This window comes from Corylus avellana, chromosome 4 (assembly GCF_965113065.1).
Source record: "Corylus avellana chromosome 4, dhCorAvel1.hap1.2, whole genome shotgun sequence".
In the NCBI taxonomy this organism is placed as follows: domain Eukaryota; kingdom Viridiplantae; phylum Streptophyta; class Magnoliopsida; order Fagales; family Betulaceae; genus Corylus; species Corylus avellana.
The window spans coordinates 28503160-28521462 of NC_142493.1; the positions used below are offsets into that span (position 1 = coordinate 28503160).

General features: G+C 40.8%; 1 protein-coding gene and 1 pseudogene across 1 annotated transcript in view; both read left to right on the forward strand.

Annotated features, from left to right (window-relative positions):
* LOC132177655 (protein NO VEIN) overlaps positions 1 to 18303 on the forward strand; it is a 50272-nt gene that overhangs the window by 3829 nt on the left and 28140 nt on the right. Inside the window, exons 3-6 of the mRNA XM_059590071.2 lie at positions 2088 to 2562; positions 4755 to 4859; positions 15248 to 15329; positions 15800 to 17574. Coding sequence (XP_059446054.2) covers positions 2088 to 2562; positions 4755 to 4859; positions 15248 to 15329; positions 15800 to 17574 — 2437 coding nt within the window. The remainder of the gene's footprint in view (positions 1 to 2087; positions 2563 to 4754; positions 4860 to 15247; positions 15330 to 15799; positions 17575 to 18303) is intronic.
* LOC148586576 (uncharacterized) lies at positions 8336 to 9507 on the forward strand (annotated as a pseudogene).

An 18303-nucleotide genomic window follows, 5' to 3' on the forward strand; every position in this document is an offset into this window, starting at 1 on the left:
AGCATCATGGACGCTTGAACCAGGGACTTTGACCTAGACTCCAACCACAAGAACCAAAGCCCAGAGAACAAACGAGCTGGAAATGACGAACCCAAACGAAACCTAGCGGTACACGCTATCACATGCCACTGCTAGAGAAAGGAGAAGACACGAAGTGAAGAAGCCTCTGACTAGAAACGAAGCAGACGCTGGACAAGTGAGAGGACGCCAGACACTGGAGAGAGAAGGGGATAAGAAGAAAAAGGAAGAGAGAGCACAGAGCTAGTGTGACGCTCTCACACGGGCCACCCCTAGGTAGAGGAAAAAAAATTAAATGCGTCTTAGGAGAGCGAGATAGGAGAAGTCTTTACCACAAATACCACAGAACACAATAATATCTTTTATTTCCAATGATTTTTTTCCATTTTCAAGGTGCAATATGATATTGGATTACTTGAATTCCTCCTAAATTTCTTTCCATTGGAATCCGAGTGTTATGAGGGCAGTTCAGGATTGGGAGCTGGAATCTTTAGACTATTATACTCTTCAAGAACTCATCCAGGGGAGACGAATAGAATATTGTGGACACCAGCTAGTCCCTTGCCCTTTTCCCTGGAAAAATGTTTGGAAGGTTAAGGCTCTGTCCCATATAATTTTCTTTATATGGATAGCAACTTTTGGTAGAGTCCCCATGGTTGACAATCTTAGAAGGTGTGGTTTTATTCTGGTCAATTGGTGTTGCCTTTGCAAAAAGAATCAGCAGCCCGTGAATTGCCTCCTCATCCATTGTGAGTACATCAATAATCTTTGGCACGCGGTTCTCAATTATTCAGAGTTTTGTGGACTGCACCTAGCAACATCCTAGAGTTGCTACATTGTTGGAAGAGTCAAGGGCGTGGACATTCCGAAGGGGCTATCTAGAAAGTTATTCCTTCGTTCTTAATGTGGAACATTTGGAGAGAAAGGATTGGCACCACTTCAAGGACTATGAGACCCCTGTGCTTTTTTTAAAATCCTCTTTTTTGAGATCCCTCTTAGATTGGGCTGTAGTCTATTTTCCTTCTTTCTCCTTTTTAAATCTTTTAGATCTTGTTAACTTTTTAGATTTTAGTTGCCTTTAGTGTGGTTGTTTCTCTTGTATACAATTTGTGTACGAGGGCTTTGCATGTTTACCTTACAAAATTTATAACATAAAATTTTTTGGTCCCCCCCTGATGCGGGACAAAAATACTTAAAGAATAAAGCTTAGAAAAGGAAGAGAATAAAGCCAAAAGAGGGGAAGAAGCTTGAAGAAAAGCTTTAGAAAAGGGAGAAGAAACTGAAGAAATTAGGGGAAGGGGAAGACAGATTCATGTCTCACAAATTTTCATTCATAATCAACTCCCGAATACAATAGAATAATGCATTTAAATAGACTAGGGCATAAAACCCTAATCCTAACCCTAGGGCAACACCCATTTAGTACTTATCTAACTTAAGACGACCGTAATAAAATAAAATATAAAAATTAAAAAAAGACTAAATTAACCCTAAATAAAACCTAAATAAAATCAAGATCTTAAAATTTTGCTAAAACAAAATTAAAGGATTCACTAATTTATTGCTCCGGCCATTCCGCATCACCCCCCCCCCCCCCCCCCTTCAATGTTTTTGTTTATGGCATTTATAGGGAAAGCGTGTTGTTACTTTTTTCGCTTCTTTATTTGTAATATAAGTCAAACTTGTTGACTGTGTTCTTCTGATAAGTACTCAAACTTTTGCTGATTGGGTGCATCCCTATAGATATACACCATGTGTAATAAAGGATGAATAGATAATTAGATATTGTGTCCACTCTACACCATGCAGTTTTGATCTTTCTTGAAATGTTGATAATTGTACCTATTTATGTTTCAAAACCAGTTAAGCTTGCTTTCTGGTGGTGCCTTTAGGCTTTGCAATTGGATGTGGATCCAAATGTCATTCGTTTTGGTGGTTTTAATCGTGAGGGCCTAGGCAATGTAGTTGTCTTATGTATTCTGGACGTCTGATTTCTTCACTGGCTATTACTATGCAAATTGACGTAAGATATGGTTTTTAATTGAAATTGCTGAACTTTATGATCATAGGATGCATATTTCTGTTATTGGAAAAGGGATGAACTTGGAGAATGTCACATTGAAGAAATCTGTAGAAGCATTGAAATCAGAATCTCATGAGAAAGACAGGAAAGACCCTATTTTTTCGTCGCTGAAGAAGTTGGATGAGGATTGTACTTCTGAAGATGAAAGGATTGACAATGCTACAGGCTGCCATTTTAACTTGCCATCACAAGATGTTAAAAGTTCTGACCAAATTAGTAGCTGTCCTTACCCATCTGAATTTGAAGAGATGTGTGGGTACGCTCTTCCTCCTAGTGGCAGCCCAAGCAATTGTACGAGTGAATCATTTAAAAAGAAAGGAAAATCTAAAAAGCTAGGTAATTTCAACAAGACTAAGATGGCTAACAATATGATTGGAGCTGATCTTGCAATTGCTACTAACACTATGAGAGTGTTTGCTACGTACTGGAAGGAGGCATGTTGTGAGCATACTGTGCCTCAGGTATTTTTCATTCTCATGCTCTAGATAATACTTCCCATCTGTCCACTGCTTCATATTGTTTATCAGATGTTGAATTTTATTTTGCTTTGTATGATTTATGCGTACATTGGCTTCTTCTTTACAATGATTTCACAACAGTTCTGAAGGTTCAAACCTTTTAAAAATCTTATTAAATGTCTTCTAAATTTTCACCACAGGATTTAGTTGGATTTAGTTCTGAAGGTCTCTCATGTGATTTGGTTGGAATTAAATAATATTCATTGATAATTTTATAGCTAAGCCGTGCTTCCATATGCCGGATCTCTGGGAGTGGGTCATTGATATGTGAAGTATATATTTGGCTGCAAATTACTTATGAAAAATATTTTTGACTGGAAATTGAAGGATTTGGCGTTCACATCCTATTAGGACTGAAATTTTTGCCATGGCACAAAATATCAACAATGGATTTGGCCATGATGATACTGTGGCAAGTTCTTGTATGTTTGGGAGCACATGTGCCTTCCTCCTCCATCCTCTCCCACTAACAAAACAAAAAAAAAAAAAAAAAAAAAAAAAGGAAAAGAGAGAGAGAGAGAGAGAGTACAAAGTCAGGGTTTCCTTCCAGGAGTATTGGAAAGGATCCATGAAATAGCATCTTCTGGGTGGACAGTGGCTTTTGGCTAAAAAATTTAGAAAGACAATTCTAGGAAGAGAAGAAAATAATTCCAGATTGGTGTTTCATCTGCAAATATAATCATGAGATGGTAGATCATCTCTTTTGCATTGTGCAGTAGCAAGGGAATTGTGGTTGTTATCTTAATTTGGCTTGATTGCGAGATGCTTAGGAACGGCTGAGGGGGTTGTAGTTTGCTAGAAGAAGAGATTGGGCATCATGAGTACTAAAACATGGAGTGTTGTACCGCTTTGCCTTATGTGGATGAAACCCTACAGTTGGGTTGAGCTTGATTTGAAATCAATTAACTTATATGTTTTTTGTATAAGTAGAATAAATTAACTTTATGCTTTTTTAATAAGTAAAAAGAAAAAAAATTAACTTTATGTTGGATCGTTCTACAATGTCCTAATTCCCAAAGTTGGTACTCATTTCCCTTGGAGGAGTATTGTGCAGAATGAAGTTTCTTTGAGAGAGAGGCGTTCTTCGGTTGGTTGGCAACATTAGGGAAGATACTCACTTCGAATAACCTAATGAAGCGGCATATCATAGTGTTACATTGTTGTGCACATGCAAGAAGAGTGGGGAATCTGTTGATCATTTCTTACTCCACTGTGAGATTGCTAGTGCTTTATGGAAGACTATTTTCAACATTTTTGAGTTAGATTGGGTATGTCTAGACGAGTGGTAGATCTTTTTGCTTGTTGGAGATAAAAACTTGGTAGTCTTAATTATGTACTAGTGTGGAAGTTGGTTTCGTTTTGCTTAATGAAAGAAAGAAATGATTATAATTTTGAAGACCGTAAAAGGATGGTGGTGGAATTAAATGCATTTTTTTGAATACCCTCTACCATGGAACGATTACCTTTGAGTTCTTCCATTTTCCTAGATTTCAAGATTTTCTTGATATTTTTTCGATTTCTGATCAAGTCTTTTTCTTGTATATATCCTGTATGCTTTTTAATAAATTCCAATTACTTATCAAAAAATAATTTATTTAATAAAATCACTTCTTGTTAGAAAACTGGAAAGCATTTAAACTCCAACTGAGCAAAGCAAAAGACTATTTACTAACTAGACAAGACATAGACTCCAGCTACGAAAAGCCAATCTAACAACAATCAAAATAAGCAAGACTCAACCAAATAATTACAGAGAAAATCTGCATAATTACTAAATTACCCCTACAGTTAGAATTTTCAAATATATTGAATTGTTTTGGATCTATGAAGGAGTATATTTTGGCTAAGTTGTAAGGAAGAAAAATACAAAACTTCACTCTCTCTCTCTCTCTCAACCTTTCTATCCAACTAAAGGAAAAAAAGAGCTCCTCGTATTTGCTTTATTGTAATCTTTCTTGTAGTCTATGAAGGAAAAGGAGTGTAAAAGATTGAAGATCACTTTCATTTTGTATTATGCCTGTTCTATTTCTTGTTCTAGTGTTATGTTTCTTAGCTGGGGCTGGTCTTTTTTGTTGTTTGTTCGTGCTTACATGAAGGGAATGTAATTCTCAGCTGACATCTCCTAATGCTTGTAGGTTTTTGACAGGATGCTTGAGTTTTATAACATAAAACCTAAAAGGAGAAAGAAAGTGATGACAATGTTTTCATCCATCCCATTTATTGGATTACTGAATATTGCGGTAAGTCGATTTTGTTGAATTTTAGTACTATGCATTGGAACATGTAATTAACTGGTTAATTGAGTCTTATGATTACCAATTTATCAGTATTTTAACTAACTTGTACTTTGTATGTAGGGTTGGGAATCTGATTTCTTTGTTAGACTAATTAATCTAAGTCGGCTTGTATACTTCCCATCTAGTAGGGTGTGCTCTTTTCTTGCAATTAAGTTTACTACTTTATAAAAAGGAGCAAGTAACCTGTCTAACGCCCTTTTTCTACTTCGAAGGAATCAAAAGTTGGATATAGATAAATGACAGTTGATTTTGATGACATAAATTGGATTTTGGTACTGTAGCCCTCCCCCCCCCCTCTTTTTTTTTTCTCTCTACCGTTGGTTTAAATGATAAATTTTTTGATGAAATTACTTTTGTCTTTTTCTACTAGTTTTTATATGTTGGTAAATTTTGTTTGTTATGAAAAGTTGAGAAGGTTATTACTGGAAAATGCCTCAAATAAAGAAATATAGCACTTTAGATTTACAGCTATTAATCATTTAACAGATATACCATTATTATATTCTATTAGAATCTGTCTCTTTTCTTACTTATTAAAAAAAAAAAAAAAAGAACATATGTCTCTTTTCTTCGATCCAAAAAGCGGAAGAAAATTTTTTGTCTGTCAATCCCTTTTCTTTTCTTCCCCCACCAGTTTGCAAGAGTGGTGGGGGAAGAAAATTTAAGATTCTTAATTCTGTTTGGTAACTCTGTACTTATTTAAGAAAAAAGGGTCTTACAATTTGATAATCACAACCTCCTTATCAGTATTCTGTGCTTTCTAGATCCTGGTTCTAACGACCTTTAGGGTAATATGACTAGGCACTTTTTGTCTGCCCTCAGGGCAGGTTTTTGTACTTTGTAAGATCTCACCACTTGTGCTGAAACCTGGAAAATGATTCCCAATGTATTGGTTAAGACTCACAAGTGACTTAGGTTTTTGGTGAGTTGGTTGGTAAATCATTCTTTTAAAGTCTTGCTTTTTATGGACAAAAACTGCTCTATAGTACTCCGGATAAGGTTTTCGTGAGTTCCATAATCAGGCAATGCTTGTTTGACGATTAAGTGCTGTGGGCGATGCACATGAAATGATTGCACGCACTGAGTGCGTGTTTGACTTTGAAATGAAGTGAGTGAGTTGGGCGATGCACATGAAATGAAGTAGGGAAATAAGTGCTGTGGAAGGAAAGTGAGTGGGAAGGCATGAGTGGTGGGAAAGGGAAACGAAGAAGTAGTGGGGTGGGTTGGTATGCTGGAAAAATATGATTTTTGCCACTAACTATAATTAACTATATAAATAGAATGGGGTTGTCTAGAGCTTGGTCAGTGGAGTCGAAGGAGTTTGTGTTGGTAGTGAAGGATGGAGACACGGTGTTGAAGCTTCAAGAGCGTTGCAAAGGAAAGATGCGTTCGATACGGTTGGAATGGAAAGAAGCGGTTTGGTTAGTGAATATTTTTGGTGAACTGATGACAATGGAGGATTCAAGGGTCTTTAGGGATGAGTCTATTCGAAGCTTTCCACGTGCGTTAGTCCAGAAATGCTTCAACAAGCATGGGAGATTTCTGGTATTAGAGGAGTATGATGGCAGAGATAGGCGTGGAAGAGTTATGGTGCCTGAAGGTAGGAATAGGTGTGGATGGGATCGGCTTCAGTCAGAGCTTTGGATAGCTATTAATTTCATCAAGCCGTTCGTTGGGGATGCTAGGAAGACAGTGTTAGGAAAACAGAGAAGGAGCTTTTCTGAGGTATTGCTCTCCTCAACGAAACAGGTAGAGGAACCGTTTGGGTACTATGATGAACCGATTGCGAGGGTTCCTAAATGGTTGGTAGGAGGCAAAGTTGGGATCAACAACTCGTCTGGGCAAAATTATATGGCTGTCTGCCATGGTAAGGAAGCTACGAAAGATCTTGAGGCTCAGGTGGTGGCTCCGATGAAGGGTCCGGCGACTAGGCTTGCATGGAATGATGATGCCAGTTGTGGGGTACAGCAGAAGAAGGGTCCAAGTTCCGAGGAGAAATCTGCTGATGGGCATGCCTCTGGAACATCTTGTCATGGTTGCGTGCGTGCGGAGGAGAAGGAAAAGTTGAAGATCTCCCTGTTAAAGTTACAGGAGGATATCAGGAGCTGTATGAATGGGTTAGATTCGCTTCTGACTTGTGGGTGTGGGAAAGGATCTGCTGGTTTTAATAGGTTCCCTGTCTTGGAGAGTCCCCAGATGGGCCAAGTTAAGGAGTGTTATCAAGCTCAGCTTTTGGGCCAGCGTGAGTTACAGCCCAAGGCCCAATCCAAGATCTTGGTAGCACAGATGAAGGACAAAGCTCATGTAGCTGGAGTTGGGCCCAATAAATTATTGAAGTGCTATAGCAGGAAGGCATTGGTGCCATGTCATGAGAAACCCATTGGGCCCGCAGGGGATCCTGGTGCTTCAACGTCTCACTCAGGGCATCGGACACCGCCGGTCGTGACGAATGTAGATTCGTCGGCCTTCTCTGGGTCGCCGGCACAGGCGACAAGTGTGCCAGTGACTTGTGCGCAGGGCTCGACGAAGGAGAACGCGGCAAGGGTAGGAGTGCTGGACGCCGGTCATGGTCTACATCCTCCGGCGATAAGGCCGATAGTTCAAGTTCCGGTGTCGTTGCGGTTGGGCGAGTTAGAAATGGGTATTCTGGGCAAGGCGCCGTCGGTTCTTTCGGCAGGAGATCGAAGGGAGGCATCGCACAGTCTGGTTTTGTCGGACCCTTCTGGGCTCGTTGCCGAAGATCGTGAGAAGTCGAAGAAGGTGATTACTGTCAAGTTGGGTCAGACGGCGCCGGTCGTTGGAAAGGACTTGTGTGTTTTTCAGGAAGAGCTTGCGCCGGGTTTGGAAAGATGGAATCTACCGGAGTTGGGCCAGAGGATGTCGGGGAAGGACTTGGGGGAGGGCGTAGGTAGTGAGCAGAAGCTGCTCGACATGTAGGGGGAAATTCCATCGGGTATGGAGAAGTGGGTTTTGCCAGATTCGGATTACTCTCTTAAGAAGAAAGGGATTGTGGTCAGTGTCTTTGACGAGGGCTTATGTTCTTCGGAAGTAGTGTATTCTGGAAATGAGGATCGTTTTTCACAGGATGAGGAGTTTGTTCCAGACTCAGCTTTGGAACCTTGTGCGAATCAGGAACCTATTTCGGTGGAGTATGTAACTCATTTTAGCAAGCTTGTGGGTGTCTCTTGTGATGGTGAAGATGGGCGGTTGGCGGAGGTATTTGGGATCATCATGGCGGATAATGAGGACATCGGTAAGGAGGTGGGAGAGGTGTTGAAAGAGGGAGTGGCAGCGGAAGCAAATACCGGAAAAAAAGGTAAGAGGGAACTCAATAATCTTAATTTTTCCGTTAATTATGAGGTGCACAGTGGTAGTTCTTTGAGGAATAGCAAAAAGGGTAGGGCTTGTCGAGTTATTCAATGAAGCCGAAGATACTTTCGTGGAATGTGAGGGGCTTGAATGTAAGGGACAAAAGGTTGAGGGTTAGAAATCTTCTTAGAAATTGGAAAGTGGATATAGTGTGTTTTCAAGAGACTAAGGTGGGTTATATTTCTAACAATTTTGTGAAAAGTTTGTGGGGATGCCCTTACGCGGAGTGGTGCTATGTCCCTTCGAGAGGGGCTTCGGGTGGTATTTTGGTTCTGTGGGATAGAAGAGTAGTCACGAAGGTTGAGGTGGCTTTGGGCAGTTTTGTGGCAGCTTGCTCTTTTAGAAACGTTGATGATGGTTTTGTTTGGGCTTTTGCGGGGGTGTATGGCCCTAATAGAGATAACATCAGGCGTCTTCTTTGGGAGGAACTGGCGGGCCTTATGAGCTGGTGGGATATGCCTTGGTGTATTGGAGGGGATTTTAATGCTACTCTTTATCCTAGTGAGAGATCGGGGGGGGCTTATTCTCGTTCCGCAATGAGGGAATTTGCAGATTTTATAACGGAGCAGGGCCTTATGGATTTCCCATTAGCTGGGGGGGGGTCTCTACTTGGTCTAACAATCACTCTTGGTCACGGCTAGATCGTTTCTTAGTCTCTCCAGAATGGGAAGCTCGTTACCCAAGTATGCGACAAAAGAGGATGCTTCGTGTGTGTTTGGATCACGCTCCTATTATTCTTGATTGTAATTGTTTCTTGGGAGGCAAGAGACCCTTCAAGTTCGAGAATATGTGGCTTAAAGCTGAGGGTTTTGTGGACAAAGTTAGGAGCTGGTGGGAGTCTTACCATTTCCAGGGCACTCCGAGTTTTATTCTGGCTAAAAAGATGAAAGCTCTCAAAGGGGACATTAAGAGTTGGAATGTTCAGGAATTTGGAGATGTGGGAGGGTGCATTAAAGCCCGCATGGATGATATAAAGGATCTTGATAGGGTGGAAGAGGAGAGAGGGTTATCCGTAGAAGAAATGGAGAGAAAGAGGTTGCTAGCTAGAGAGTTGGAGACTTACCTTTTACATGAGGAAATCAGTTGGAGGCAGAAATCTAGGATCCGTTGGTTGAAGGAGGGAGATAAGTGCACGAAATTTTTCCATCAGATTGCTAATGCAAATAGAAGACAGAATTCTATTGAGTCTCTGATTGTGGGTGGTTCTACAACTTCAGATTAAGAGGTCATTAGCAATCATGTTACCAATTTTTATGAGTCTCTTTTTTCAGAGAGTCTCAACTGGAGACCGAGGTTGGATGATCTTGATTTTGATATGTTGTCTATTGGTGAGGCTTCTAGGTTGGAAGATCCTTTTGAGGAAAGGGAGGTGTGGGAGGTGGTGAGAGGTATGGATAGGGACAAGGCTCCAGGCCCGGATGGCTTTTCTATGGCCTTTTTCTAGGATTGATGGGATGTGATTAAGGAGGACATTATGGCGGTTTTTGCGGAGTTCCATGAGCGAGGCTATTTTGAGAAAAGCCTTAATACCACGTTTATCTCTCTTATTCCGAAGACACATGGAGCTTCCGATATTAAGGATTTTCGTCCGATTAGCCTTGTGGGAGGGACTTATAAGATTGTTGCTAAGGTATTAGCTAACAAAATGAAGAGTGTGATGGATAGGGTCATTTCGAAACCTCAGAAGCTTTTGTTAAAGGCAGGCAAATCCTAGATTCAGTTCTCATCGCCAATGAATGTTTGGATAGCCGGTTAAGATCAGGGGAACCTGGCTTGTTGTGCAAGCTGGATATGGAAAAGGCGTATGATCATTTGAATTGGAAGTTTCTTCTTTACTTACTGAGAAGGTGCGGTTTTGGAGAGAAATGGTGTTCATGGATTGAACATTGCATCTCGTCTGTGCGTTTCTCGGTTCTGATCAATGGATCCTCTTCTGGTTTCTTTGATAGTTCGCGAGGAGTGAGGCAAGGAGATCCTCTTTCTCCCTTCTTGTTTGTTATAGCTATGGAGGCGTTCAGTAGGTTGATCAATGCCTCAGTTAACAGGGGTCTCATCTCTAGTTTCTCAGTGGGAAGTAGGGAGTCGGATCGGGTTATCGTCTCTCACCTTCTTTTCGCTGATGACACTTTGGTTTTTTGTGGGGCAGATCCGAATCAAATAAGAAACATTGGTGCTTTGCTTGTTTGCTTCGAAGCCGTTTCTGGGTTAAAGGTGAATCTGGCTAAATCTGTTTTAGTTCCTGTTGGTAGTATGGATAATGTGAGCTCTATGGCTGGCATCCTGGGTTGCGGTTCAGCTTCTACGCCTTTGAAGTACTTAGGCCTCCCGCTGGGGGCACCGTTCAGGGTCAAGGCTAGTTGGGAGGACATGCTGGAGAAGTACGCTAGAAGACTGGCCCCATGGAAACCCTTGTATTTGTCTAAGGGGGGAAGGATTACTCTCATCAAAAGCACCCTATCCAATCTCCCTAATTATTTTTTGTCGCTGTTTCCTATCCCTGCATCCGTGGCAAAGCATATGGAGAAGATTCAACGTGATTTCTTATGGGGTGGGATTAATGATGAGTTTAAGTTCCATTTGGTTAGTTGGAACAAGGTTTGTTCTCCGATCTCTGAGGGAGGTTTAGAGATCCGAAATTTGCGTGTGATGAATCAAGCTTTGTTGGGGAAATGGTTGTGGAGATTTGCTCATGAGAAAGAGGCTTGGTGGAGGAAGATCTTGGTGGCTAAGCATGGTGCGGTTTGGGGCGGTTGGCGTTCTAGGGATCCTAGTGGTCCACATGGGGTGGGGCTATGGAAGCATATATGTAGGGGGTGGAGGTCACTTCGAGGTCACTTCAGATTTGTCCCTGGTCTTGGGTCCAACATCAGGTTTTGGGAGGACATCTGGTGTGGTGACATGTCTCTCAAGGATGCTTTTCCTGGACTCTTCAATATTGCCACCAATAAGGATGCATCTATTGCGGATAACAGGGAGTGTCTAAATGGCTCTGTGCAGTGGAACGTGTCCTTCATTCGCAGGATTCATGATTGGGAAGTGGAGGTCTTGGCCTCTTTCTACACGCTCTTGTATGCGCATTCGAGGAGTGGAGTAGGGGAGGATAGGATGTGGTGGATCTCTTCTCGTAAAGGAACTTTTGAGGTAAGATCTTATTACAAGATCCTTGCTTCTACAATCCCATCCCTTTCCCATGGAAAAGTATTTGGCGCACTAAGGTTCCTTCAAGAGTGGCTTTCTTTGTTTGGACGGCCGTGCTTGGGAAGACTCTAACATTGGATAATGTTCGGAAGAGAGGTATTGTAGTGGTAAATCGTTGTTGCATGTGTGAATCGGATGGGGAGTCAGTTGATCATCTCTTTCTTCATTGTGGGGTTGCGCGTATCTTGTGGAATGCCGTGTTCTCTCGGTTTGGTTTGTGTTGGGTGATGCCTGGTTGTGTTAGGGAGTTGTATGCTTCTTGGTGGGTGGGTGGCAAGTCTCGCAGTGCTGTTGTGTGGAAGATGGTTCCTCTTTGCCTCATGTGGTGCATCTGGAGTGAGAGAAATGCTAGATGTTTCGAGGACTCATCTAGGAATATAGAGGACATTGTACACTTTTTCTTGTACACTCTTTTCACTTGGACTGCTGGATGGTTAGCGCCTATAGTGATTAGCTTCCCTGACTTTCTTTTTATGTTTTCTTCTTCTTTTTCTTCCTCTTAATCGCTCTCTTGTATACACCTTGTGTACTAGGGTTGCGCCCCTTTGCGCTCTTTAATTCATCTTTTTACTTATCAAAAAAAAAATATATCTCAGTGTCCTTAATTACTCACAAAGAGAAAAGTACGATTACCGTAAGTGGCTCTTGATGCGTGGCCTTGTAAAATTTCAGGGTTCTCCTTCCCTAACCTGTTTGAAAATGACAATGCTGTATTGTCTATTGCTCATGTCTAGTTATATATGCCATCTGAAGTATATGTTGTTTAAGACATTTGTATCCAAATGAATTTTATCGCATGGCTGCAGCATGGTTTTTTTCTGTGTTCTATAAAATAATCTTTTAGGTTCCTCCAGATGGTTTAGGTGCTATAACTTAATGCATCTTTTGTTTGTTGGAGTTCCGTTAGATCAAGAGGAAAAGATTTGGAAGGCGGAAATGTTGAAAGTTTTGGAGAATACCTTGTTGTATGAAGAAATTCATTGGGGCCAAAAATCGAGAGCTTTGTGGCTCAAGGAGGGGGACCGACATACTCGTTTCTTTCACAAGATAGCGAATTCTCATCGCAGGTACAATCGTGTGGAAGTGCTTCGTATTAATGGCGTCTTATTCGATGATCCAATTGAGGTAAAAGATCACATTGTGCAGTATTATCAAAGTTTATACTCGGAGCAAAGATCATGGCGGCCTAGAATGGATAACCAGCCTTTTTTGTCTATTGATGAGGAGGATAATAGGTGGTTAGAAAGAGATTTTGAGGAAAAGGTGGTTTGGGAGGTGATAAAAGGCATTGATGGTGATAAGGCACCGGGTCCGGATGGCTTCTCCATGGCTTTTTTTCAAGCTTGTTGGGGTGTAGTTAAACAAGATGTTATGGCGGTTTTTGATGAGTTTCATCGCATACATCAAATGGTGAAAAGCTTGAATGCAACTTTTATTTCCTTAATACCGAAAAAGGCGGATGCGGTGGAGATGAAGGGCTTTCGGCCCATTAGCTTGGTGGGAGGGGTGTCAAAATTGTTTCTAAGGTTCTCGCCAATAGGATGAGAACTGTTTTGGGTAAGGTTATATCCTACTCTCAAAATGCTTTCATCGGGGGTCGCCATATCCTAGATTCGGGTCTCATTGCAAACGAATTTGTGGATAGTCGCATGAAGTCAGGGGTGCCAGGTGTTATTTGTAAATTGGACCTGGAAAAGGCGTATGACCATGTAAATTGGGACTTTGTTTTGTATTTGCTGCATAGGTGCTGTTTTGGTGAGAGGTGGAGGGCTTGGATAGAGTGGTGTATTACGTTGGTAAGATTTTTCATCTTGTGATTGGTTCTCCGGAAGGGTTCTTTAACAGTTCGAGGGAAATTCTGCAAGGGGATCCCCTCTCTCTGTTACTTTTTGTGCTTGTTATAGAGGCCGTGAGTAAGATGGTGAATGTGGCGGTTGACCAAGACCTTTTGACTGGTTTATCGGTGGGAGATAGGGTCTTCTCGGAGTTGGTGGTTTCTCACTCTTTATTTGCTGATAATACTCTGATTTTTTGTGAAGCTTCTCTCGAGTATCCGGTATGTGCGTCTCATTCTCTTATGTTTCGAAGCTGTTTTGGGTTTGAGAGTTAATCTTGGAAAGTCAAAAATTGTGGCTATTGGAGAGGTGGAGAACATTAGGGTTTTAGCTAATATCCTTGGGTGTAGTGTTGCCGATTTGCCCATGAAGTATTTGGGTCTCCCACTTGGAGCGCCGTATAAGGATACGATTATGTGGAATGATGTGATCGAAAAGATGGAGCGTCAGATGGCAGGTTGGAAGAGGATGTATCTCTCTAAAGGAAGCCATTTAACTCTAATTAAGAGTACGTTGACTAATCTCTCGACTTACTTTTTGTCTCTGTTTCCGATTCCTATGAGTGTAGCTAAAAGGCTTGAGAAAGTCCAAAGAGATTTCTTGTGGGGAGGGATGGAAGATGAGCCTAAGTTTCATCTGGTAAATTGGAACCAAGTCTGTCGTCCCCTGCACTACGGTGGTCTTGGCATTTGAAAGTTGCATCAGTTTAATCAAGCTCTCTTGGAGAAATGGCTTTGGAGATATGCGAATGAGAGTGAGGCTCTTTGGTGCAAGGTTATTAAAGCTAAGTATGAAGACCAGGAAGGTGGGTGGTGCACGAAGGAGGTTTCAGGTTCTCATGGTATGGGCTTATGGAAGCATATTCGACAAGGTTGGAACTTCTTTGCCAAAGGTATTCGGTTTGAGGTAGGGGTGGGTTAGAAAGTTCGTTTCTGGCACGATATTTGGTGTGGGGAAAATTCTTTGAAGCATGACTTCCCGTCCTTGTTCAGTATCGCTAGACACAAAGAAGCTTGGGTGAAGGATAATTTTTCTTGGAGAAATGGGGTTGTGGAGTGGAATGTCATTTTTGTGCGGCCCGTCCAGGACTGGGAGATGGATTTGGTTTCTCATTTTTTTGATCGATTCTACTCTTGTAAGATCTCCATAGGTACTGTGGACCATACTCGCTGGTCCTCGTCTAAGAAAGGCAAGTTCGAGGTTAGGTCGCTCTTCAAGGCCTTGTCCAATTTTGACCATGAGGTGTTTCCTTGGAACAGTATTTGGCGTACAAAGGTGCCTTTGCGAGTGGCTTTTTTTGAGTGGACCGCGGCCCTAGGCAAAATTTTGACTCACGATAATCTGCGTAAGAGGAACCTTGTGGTGGTGGAGTGGTGTTGTATGTGCAAGAAGACAGGAGAGTCAGTAGATCATCTTCTTCTCCACTGTGAAATCGCAAGTACTCTTTGGCATACTATTTTTAGTCGGTTTGGGTTGCATTGGGTCATGCCTTGCAGGATGAGGGACTTGTTCGATTGGTGGTGGTCGGGAGGACGTGCTCGAAGCGCGGTAGTGTGGAAGATGATCCCTCTGTGTCTTATGAGGTGTATATGGATTGAAAGAAATGCTAGATGTTTTGAGAACTCTACTAGGACTATAGAGGAACTGACTCATCTTTTTTTCTTTACTCTTTACTCTTGGACGGCCGCTTGGCTAGCTCTTTTAGTGATTAGTTTCTCTGACTTCCTTTTTCATTTCTTTCTCTTAGGTGCTCTCTTTTTATACTTCCCGTGTATATAGGTTGCGCCCCTCTGTGCTTTTGATATATAACAGTATTACTTATCAAAAAAAAAAAAACTTCTTCGGTTTGCATAGATGTACCTAACAATCCATGATGTGTTGCTTCGATATGAGATTAAACCTTATGATATTGCTTTTTCCATATTGCAGATCTCATCTATCAAATCTGGAATGTGGGACTGCATGCCTGATACTCTCCAAACCACAAGTCAACAGGAATTGACACAAATACGTATGAAAGATGTTCTGAATATGAGATCATAGATGTTGAACCAAGTGTTAAGGATGCACTAGTCATAACTGAGCACGGTGTGGAGCACACACACAATGAGTACTGTTTGCTTTTAAATTAGGCTTTGCCAAGTCATAGTTCAAACCCCTGTGACTTGCCTACACATTTTGATATTATCTTGACTGTTTTTAAAATTTTGCTGAAGTTTAATTGATTAGACTCTCCTCATAGTGCCGATACTGTAATATTTTTGCTTAAATTTCTAGGAATTCTACGTTGGACTTTGATATTCACTAACCAAAAGATCGATTTTCATTTGGCTTGCTGGGAATAATTGGTGTTAAATACTTGATAAGTGAATTTGCACAGCTTCTACTTTGTTGATTCTTTTTGAGTTTCCCTCCCTCATTTTACAATCATTTCAATATTGTCCCCATATTAACTTTTATATCTTGTTCTCATGTAAGTAGATGTCACAGGTGTTTCTGCTGAAGACATTATCAGGAAAGTGACACTTTATTTTGAGCTCGAGTATGAAATCAAGACTTATGGTGAATCACTTCTTGAAAGGAGAATTATACTCTTGAGGAAGCTTTATGATTGTGAATTTTGGCTGGTGGAGCAATTTTGTGTCAAGACATTCAAGTCCCTTGGTTATGGGGACTTTTTAATGTTCCTCGAAAAACATGCCTCTTTGCTACCTGATGAGATATACAACTTCTTAACAGGTGACATATATGAAAAATCTCCTTTGGAGGTCTGCATGCTCCATTATCAGTTGGTTGCTTTAGTGTCACAAGCTTTGAATGGATTATGGGATAATGGAATATTGACGAAGAAGATGATTTCATCACTGCTCATGAGGCAATTCCCATTGATCAGTTTCAAAATTTCAGAAAATGGTTCCATGGCAGATTTTCTAGATATTGTGGGGAAGCATAAGAACACTGTAATTTCTAAAGGTGTCCTTTTTTCTGCAACATTATTTGAAATGTATCATGTTGAAGAATCAACCCATAATGAAAATGATTTATTGGAAACCACCAAGGTGAGAATTGACCTCAGCCAGAAAGCTGTAAACCTCAAATCTGTTACATCCAAGGACGCAATTGAAGTCTTACTTAGAGCACCACTGATGTCGGAGTTAAACTTATGGGCACACTGGGACCTGATATTTGCTCCATCACTTGGCCCTCTTGTACCATGGTTGTTGAATGAAGTCAATACAGAAGAGTTATTTTGTTTAGTGACTAAAGATGGAAAGGTCGTGCGCATAGATCATTCAGCTACTGTGGATTCATTCTTGGAAGCTGCAATTCAAGGATCCCCTTTCCGAACAGCACTGCAGCTGTTATCTCTATTCTCATTAGTTGGGGGAGAAAAATATGTTCCCTTGCCTCTTTTGAAATGTCATGCACGCCAAGCACTTGAAGTTATTATGAAGAATTCCCTGGAGAATATGGAAGTAAATGACGGCCAGAACTCTCTTGTGCAAGGAAACACTAGACAGAAAATTGTTGATGAAGTTGCTATTAGTAATTTGAGTAGTGAGTTACACATTAACTTATGCAAAATGATTAAAGTTGTGCCTATTGTGTCAAGGTTTGTCCTTGATTGTCTTGGCTATTTACCCACAGAGTTTCGTGGTTTTGCTGCTGATGTCTTGCTTTCTGGAATGCGCTCTCTCATCAAAGATGCTGCTTCTGCCATTTTGTGTGAATGCAATCAAACAGAGCAGCGTCTCATGCTTCATGAAGTGGGATTGTCTCTTGGTATTGTGGAGTGGATTGATGATTACCATTCATTTTGTTCCACTGATGCTACTGAGCTGTTTTCATGTGCAACTATATGCTTGAAAGTTACTGGGCCTGAGAAAAGCATAGGCTCAAAGAATATGCAAGATGCATTGAGTAAGTCTTCCATTTCGGAACTAAATATGAGTGTATCTGTTGTGAAAGATGGGTGCAATGAAGAAAGGACTGAAGTTTGTCGATCAATTGATGGGTTAGAAGTTTTTGATGATAGAATTGGCAGTGGTCACACACTACATTTGTCTAAACTTGATGAAGCTAAGAATGCAGCCTTGGTCATTGAATCTATCAGGCAGGATGAATTTGGTTTGGATCCAAGTTTTTCTAGCACTGAAAGTAGCATGTTGAAGAAGCAGCATGCTCGCCTGGGGAGAGCACTTCATTGTCTTTCACAAGAGTTATATTCTCAAGATTCACATTTTCTTCTTGAGCTGGTAATAGCATTGTCTTTATCTCTTTCAATGTGCTTACTACGACTATTCACATGATGAACCATATAAGTTTGTAGAGTTGATTTTTCTACGCGTCTTATCTTCTGTTAAGATTTTGTTATATTTTTAAATATTGCTGGTATAATCTACAGTTGCCATGTAGTTGCTAGAAGTTTTCCCGGTGCTGAATGTTGGTTGAAAGATGAATATCCTTAATATTTTGTTAGTATCACTGTTTAGGTAAGTTTTGGTATTGTTATTATTTTACTATTAGTGTTTTCTTCTCTCACTCTAACAACTACAACTATCGTCTACAAATATAAGTGCACAGAGACATGAAGGATACTTTTACACTTAATTGTTAGTAAATTGATCACATTTTGCAATGGCAGAAGCTTAAGCAATATGTAAAAGGGCAAGGTCTGAAATACATGGTGGTAGTTAAATGGTCAACATATCACAGAATACGAAAGTGGATCTCCTCTAGTATTTATCAGTTGTCACACGTTTACTATTTTGTGAGTTGCTATTGTGCAGAAGATTATTTGCGATATGTATGCATGTACTTTATTTAACTGGTAAATGTTGATAATGGCTCAAATTGTCAACAAGCGTGAAGATAATTGCTGGAAAATATAAATATTCAAGTTGATGGGCTCAAGTCATATTTATCTATATGAGGATAAGGTTAGTTTTAAAAGGAGTCCAAGAACAACTTGGAATTGGATTTTT